General features: G+C 50.1%; 1 protein-coding gene across 2 annotated transcripts in view; it reads left to right on the forward strand.

Annotated features, from left to right (window-relative positions):
• LOC121695971 (ephrin type-A receptor 7-like) overlaps positions 1–7,500 on the forward strand; it is a 111,837-nt gene that overhangs the window by 86,956 nt on the left and 17,381 nt on the right. Inside the window, exons 7-9 of one of the 2 annotated variants that reach the window (XM_042077234.1) lie at positions 817–1,129; positions 1,745–1,853; positions 5,948–6,082. In XM_042077234.1, coding sequence (XP_041933168.1) covers positions 817–1,129; positions 1,745–1,853; positions 5,948–6,082 — 557 coding nt within the window. The remainder of the gene's footprint in view (positions 1–816; positions 1,130–1,744; positions 1,854–5,947; positions 6,083–7,500) is intronic. The other variant, XM_042077235.1, reaches the window with a different exon arrangement.

The following is a 7,500-nucleotide window of genomic DNA, read 5'->3' on the forward strand; positions in this document are numbered from 1 at the left end:
AGAGGAAAACACAGGGTCCCCACAGGTCATGGAATTTCTGGAATATCATGGAATTTTGGAAAGTCTATTCCAGACATGGAAAGTCAGGGAATTTTATCATTTTTGGGGCAAAATCATGGAATATCAGGGAATTTTGTTGTAGCGGGTTTAATTATACTTGCCAAAATATATTTGGTTATATTTTGGTTAATAGGTTTACTGCTTGCTTGAGTAGTCGTAGTTAACCCAAGTCGTTGTTTATTCAGTGCTCATTTAGTCTAGGCTGAGTTCACCCAGCCGGCCATTTCTTTTTCGCCCTGCAGCTCTCTTAAAAGATTGAGCTTGGTCTGGCGAAAGCCAGACTACATTTAGTCATCTTTCTGGTATATTGTACCATTCATATAATAGGTCATGGAAATTCAGGGTTTTTGCCAGGGAATGTCAGAGGAATGTCATAGAATTTTACATTTGATTTACAGTGGGAACTCTGAAAACATCCTACCTCAGAGTAAAGACCTTGGCTTAGATAAGGATGCCTTCTTGCATTGAATGCTGGGTCACCTGCAAACTTTGCAAACAGATACTGCTAGTTTCACAAGTGTTTCAAATACCGGTACACATACACACACACATACACATACAACATGCACACCTTTCTGAACTTGGAAGTTCCACCCCTGATTCAGAGAGCAGGTCATGTTATTTTATCCAGACCTCGAGTCCTGTGAGTGTTGTGTTGATTAGAGCTAATGCTCACTGAGAGAGTGCTGCAGTGTCTCTGACCATTGTGGTTAAGGCTTCAATATTGACCTTTGCCCCCCTCTTCCCTCAATCCAGGAGCAGAAGGACCAGCGCTACTCGACGGTGAAGACTGCGGCCACGCGTGTCAGCGTCAGCAACCTCAAACCGGGCACCACCTACGTCTTCCTCATCCGCTCCTCTTTCTCCCAAGTCACCTCCTCCAGTTCCTCCTCCTCTTCCTCCTCACTGGCCTCCTCTCCGCTCTCCTCCTCATCTTCCTCTTCAGCCTCGTCCTCTGCCTCCTCCTCTTCCTCCTCCTCCTCCTCCTCCTCCCTATCATCTTCGTCTCCCTCGCCATTGGATTATGGCGCCTACAGCGCACCCCTGGAGCTTCAGACGCTGGGAGAGTGTGAGTGTTAATGCCCTTCCCCTTCATCCCATAGAGGATCATGGGATATGTGTATTATGGCGGTGGGGGGGTTGGGGGGGGTTCTACCTCCCTTTGTCTCTTTCTGTCCTTTTTTATTGCCTCTCCCAACTCTGTGTCTTTTTTCTCTCTCTGTGTCTTTCTCTCTCTTCCCAATTTCTCTCATTCTCAGTCTCTCCGTCATCTTCTCACTTTTCTCCCTCTCTCTCTCTCACACACACACACACACACACACACACACACACACACACATACACACATCAATTGGAAAGTGAAAATTTCTTTTTTCCCCTCTCCTCTCAAAGTAATCATAGTTCTCCTTGTAACAGTCCTTACCTTTCACAGAACTGTGGATGGTTGCCTCTGCAGAATACTAATGGTGTCTCTTTTTTGTCCCTGTCTTTCTCTCTCTTTCTCTGGCTCTCCCTCACTGTGTGTGTGTGTGTGTGTGTGTGTGTGTGTGTGTGTGTGTGTGTGTGTGTGTGTGTGTGTGTGTGTGTGTTTGTGTGTGTTTGTGTGTGTGTTTTGCCCTTTGTCTGTGTGCTTTTGGTGCATGTGTGTGTGTGCCCCTTTGTCTGTGTGTGTGTGTGCCCTCAGTGGCCCTGGCGTCCAGCGAGCAGAATCCGGTGGTGATAATTGTGGTGGTGTCTGTGGCTGCTCTCATCATGCTGCTCTCTCTGGGCATAGGGCTGCTCATCTGGAGAAGGTAATGACCACTACGCCTCAATTACACACAGACCACACAAACCCCTCTGCTGTCTAACACACACGCTATTATTTCTAAGAAAGCGGTCATGTAGTATATTATTTAAGCTTATAAATCTTCTTTTTGAAGTACTGTATTATAATGCATACAACTATTTTAAGCCTCTCTTAATCAGATTTTTTTTTTTACTTCATGTCATTATGTTCTGTTGTACAGTAGAGAAAACTGAAACCCATTCAACTCCACCTGCCCCAGTATGTTATCACTCCTGCCCTATAATCAAATGCTTTGTCCAGGCTTTGCTGCCCAGCAATGCATACCTGGCCTTATTCTGAAGGCCCCTGCTCCTCTGGTGCGAACATGTCAAACGCGATCCAAAGCCCCCTACGTCTGCTACCAGCATGTCCCCTCACCCTCAACGGTTGCTCTCTGCCACCTGATAGAGTCCCTGGTTGTGACGTCTCCTGCTGCGGCGTATGTGTGTCTGTGTGTCTGTGAGTGTGTGTGTGTGCGTCTGTGTTTGTGTGTGTGTGTTCGCATGTGTGTGTGTGTGTGTCTGTATTCGTGTGTGTGTGTGTGTCTGTGTTTGTGTGTGTGTGTTCGCGTGTGTGTGTGTGTCTGTATTCGTGTGTGTGTCTTTGTGTGTGTGTGTGTGTGTCTGTGTGTATGTGTGTGCGTCTGTGTTTGTGTGTGTGTGTGTGTGTGTGTGTGTGTGTGTGTGTGTGTGTTCGCATGTGTGTGTGTGTGTGTGTATTCGCGTGTGTCTTCATGTGTGTGTGTGTGTGTGTGTGTGTGTGTGTGCTAGCTGACCCCGGGCCACAGTGACTCACTGTGCTCTGCCGCATCCACTTCATTTGTCACCCAGCGCGGGTCGGCTCCCCACCGGGTGCTCGAACCCTGTCACCCTACCGCCGCTCGTGCCACACTCGGCACCAGTAGAACAGCAGGAGCAAGGAACCCCATCAGCTATGTGGCCATTAACATGGTCTGGCTGAGTCCAGCGCTGGTCATGATTTTTGCGAAGAACCATATAGCGGTCTAGGGGGGAGCAATCTAGTGAATTGAGGCCACAGCAGCCACAGTTGTTGCCATTGTTGGGTCTTCGTCGCATCCCATTCTTTTTTATGATCTCCACATGAAAGCATTCAGACTAGTGCAGAAAGCCATACGGTAGATTGGTCTGTGTGTGTGTGTGTGTGTGTGTGTGTGTGTGTGTGTGTGTGCAGACTCTCAGGGGATGTGGTCCTGCAGCCATCTTTGTGGGGTCCGTCGGATTGATCCTTTCTTTTCCATCTCGCCGGGAACAGGTGGTCCCATTTTTCAGTGTAGCTGTCATGCCATCCTTTTAGGCTGGCGCTGTTTGTACAAGCAGCCGTCTCTGTTAAGTTATTGGGTTTTATTTGCCGCGGCGGGCCGCGCCAACCCGGCACACCAACCTTTTTGTCGGGCGCAGGGGCTGCTCCATTAGCGTGGCGAGCGGAAAGAATCCGTCTGCCCTAATGAAGATGGAGAGGGCACAAGACATTCGTCTGCTGCCCGACACACTCGCACGCACTGTCATTTTCCCCAGGTGTGAGTGTGTGTGTGTGTGTGTGTGTGAGTGTGTGTGTGTGTGTGTGTGTGTGTGTGTGTGTGTGTGTGTGTGTGTGTGTGTGTGTGTGTGTGTCTCAGACAGGCCTCATTTCTCAAGTGTGTGTGCTGCACAGTGCCTCTCCTCATTGTGGAGATGTGTGGAGTAATAAGTCAAATCCCGCCGCGCTTCCTCGTGTGACCGGGCGACATGCACACATGTGTCACCTGTGATGCGTTGAAGGCCTGCTGCCATATAAGGGATACTTTCCCTCAACCCACCACCTCTCATTCATTCTCTCTGTTCTCTCTCTCTTTCTCCCTCTTTTTCACCCATACTCTCTCTCTCTCTCTCTCTCTCTCTCTCTCTCTCTCTCTCTCTCTCTCTCTCTCTCTCTCTCTCCACACACACACAAGCGCACACACTAAACCCCTCCCCTGTCTACACCCACATCCATCTTGGAAACACAAACCCATCATATCATGGTCACTGTATTTACCTCTTTCTGCAGCCATGCACACATGCATACACTGCCCCCTCCCCTATCCACAAACACATATCTCAGAAACACAAACCCCTCACTTCATGGTCACGCTCTTTAACTCCCTTTCTTTAACTCCCTTAGAGAAGACCACATGCACTATGCTAAACGCAAAATCAGACACACACACACACACACACACACACACACACACACACACACACACACACACACACACACACACACACACACACACTTGCACACACGCACAGCCACACACAGCCCTACACGCTAACAGACAGGCAGTGTTGGATGGCGCGCGAGAGCATCGCAAGAGGAGGCGAGGCGGCGTGTCCCCCTCCTCTCAGTCAGCCCTGATGAAAATGGATTAGATCGAGCGAGTGTGAAATGGTTTCCATCCATTCTGACACACACAATACACACTGGATGCCCCACCGCTGTCAATCATCTGAGGCAGAGGCCTGTTGCAAAGCCATAGGCATACACACAGACACACACACATCCACACACACACACACACACACACACACACACATGCATGCACAGTAATTTATAAATTGCAGTTATGAGTTCAGATGTATTGACTGACTGCTAAAAAGCTTTGAAATGATAAATTGTGTGTGTGTGTGTGTGTGTGTGTGTGTGTGTGTGTGTGTGTGTGTGTGTGTGTGTGTGCGGCCAAGTGGGTGGGTATTGGCTCCCGCGGTATATTTCAGGTGTGAAATTATATCGAGCTAACAGAGAAAATGGCTGATACCTCAATTACAATGGATTTAGATGCACCCATGCACCCATTGTGCTTACACAGAGTGGCATAGGCAGAAATGCAATACAAACAAAGAGATGTGCTGCCAATCATACACACACACACACACACACACACACACACACACACACACACACACACACACACACACACACGTATGTTAGTATTACACTATATAAAACGTTAACACTCACACTCTCTCTTACATGGTCACACACACACACACACACACACACACACACACACACACACACACACACACACACACACACACTCAATAACACACAAAGTGCTAGGACTGCTTTACTATAAGGCTCTGACTCCAGCCATGTGGATGAAAAGGGTCTGTCAGGTCAAATTGGTTTAAATTGTGTTTTGTCTGGAAGATGTTTTGCCCCGAGGGCATTTGGTCCAGTGGCTACACCCACCCACCAACTCCATCCCCAGCAAACCCCCCCCCCACACACACACACACACACACACATACGCACACACACATATATATATAGAGAGAGGGATCCCTCTAATGAGTCACGCGCACCCCAGGCCACACACACATAGACACACATACTCTCCCTTGAGACAGTGTTAGTGCTTCTGGACTGACCCTCGGCTCTCTTTCTCTTTCTCTCTCTCTCTCTCTCTCTCTCTCTCTCTCTCTCTCTCTCTCTCTCTCTCTGATTGTTTACACTCCAGCAGAGCTTGAAAGGGTTTCCAGGGTGACCGTCTCGCCGGCTATGGGCCTTTTTCTCTGTCCGAGTGGCACATGCTGCTAGCCGCCACTCATCCCCTCAGCCCTCCCTCTCCCACTCCTCTCCTCTCCTCTCCTCCTCCTCCTCCTCCTCCTCCTCCTCCTCCACTCCTTCTGATCTCTACAGTCTGTCTCTCACCTCACACACATGTTTAATTCCTCTTGGCTGCCCTAAGGTATTGATCACACCTCCACAGAGTGGACACACTCTCCATTACACCCCGACCCCACCCCCACACCTCTGTCCTTCTTCTGCTCACACTCCTCAGTGAGTGCGTTTGATTCCGGACACACACACACACACTTTCCCTCCTGAGAGATGAGTGTCACTCACACTCATCCTTTTCCCTCTCCCCCTCTGTGTCTTCCTTTCTTTTTTCCGCTCTTCTTTCTATCCCTTTATTTCTGGCCTTCCTCTCTCTTCTTCTCCCCTCTTTGATGTGTGCTCTCTCTCCTCTCTCTCTCTCTCTCTCTCTCTCTCTGTTCTGCTCTGTCCCTCCCTCAGTGGCCTGTCCAGCTCCTCCAGTGGAGCCCCGGCTGGTGTGGTCCTGCTCTCCACCTCCTTCTCTGCTCCCTCTCCTCTCCTCCCTCCTCCTCCTCTCACTCCTCTTCTATGTCCCACCACCCAGCTGTCTCCCAGGTATAAGGCACGTCTGCACTCCTCCTCCTCCTCCGCACCCCACCCCTCCTCCCTCCCTCTCTTCCTCCTTCCCCCAGTCACCTTTGACCCCTCCCTGTCCTTTCTCTTTGTCTCATTACTCCATGGGTGTCTCTCTCCCTCTCTTAGTCTTCCTCTCCCTCGCTTCTCTCCCTCCTTTTCCTACTCTCTCCTTTCTCACTTTTCCTCCTTTCTCGCAACCTTTCTCCCTCTCTCTCTCTCTCTCCATCTCCCTCCCTCCCCTGCCTTGTGTGCTGCTGCTGCTGCTGCTAGACTAACTCCGTGACAGCGTGGCGCTCCTGCGGACCGAGGACAGCTTGTCTGGCTGTGTGTGTCCCTGTTCCCCCTGCATGTGTCCCCGCCTGCGGGGCCCGTGGATGTCCCCATGTCCTCCCACTCTCCCCACTGGGCCCGTGTCTGTCCCCACCCCGAGACCCGTCGTTCCGTCTTTGCACCTCGTGTGCATGAGTGGATGATGCGGCCAGACGTGTGCGTGCAAGTGTAGAGTGCACACACAAACACACACACACAAACACAAATACGCAGTCACACAGTCACACACACAAACACACACAAACACACACACACAAACACAAATACGCAGTCACACAGTCACACACACAAACACACACAAACACACACACACAAACACAAATACGCAGTCACACAGTCACACACACAAACACACACAAACACACACACAAACACAAATACGCAGTCACACAGTCACACACACAAACACACACACACACACACACAAACACAAATACGCAGTCACACAGTCACACACACAAACATACACACACACACACACACACACACACACACACACACACACACACACACACACATATTGAGAGAATGGAACAGAAGCATGGGGGCATGAGCTCTCTGGTCCCTGTTGTGTGTCCTTCAGTGCTCTTGTACACTCATTCTCTCTTTACTTTCTCTCTGACTCTCTTCTTTTTTCTCTCTTTCTCTCCCCCCGTCTGGACAGCCAGCTTTTAGATCTGTCGCAAAAAAAGTAGGAACGTGCCTGAAATGCTTCTGCTAATGTTCATGTGGCGTCAGATTCCTTTGACCTTTGACCCCTTAACCACTTTGACCCCTTAACCCCCACTTGCCGCCTTCAACGTTCGTGGTTTGTCTCTCGTCTGCCTGCTGTGGCTGACAACCCCTCCTATCCCCCCCCCCCCCCCTTTTGTGCACGCTGCCTCGCCCTCCCCAAAGAGGTGAATTAGCAGCGGCTCAGACAGCTGTCAGGAGCACCAGCAGATTCCATCAGTCGGCAAAGCCCCATTTCCCCAGAGGAAAGAGGCACAAGGCCTAGCTTAGCGTGCCCAATCCCACAGTTGAGGCAACAGTGCACCAATGTATACATACACGAGTGTGAACACATT

This window comes from Alosa sapidissima, chromosome 21 (assembly GCF_018492685.1).
Source record: "Alosa sapidissima isolate fAloSap1 chromosome 21, fAloSap1.pri, whole genome shotgun sequence".
Lineage (NCBI taxonomy): Eukaryota > Metazoa > Chordata > Actinopteri > Clupeiformes > Clupeidae > Alosa > Alosa sapidissima.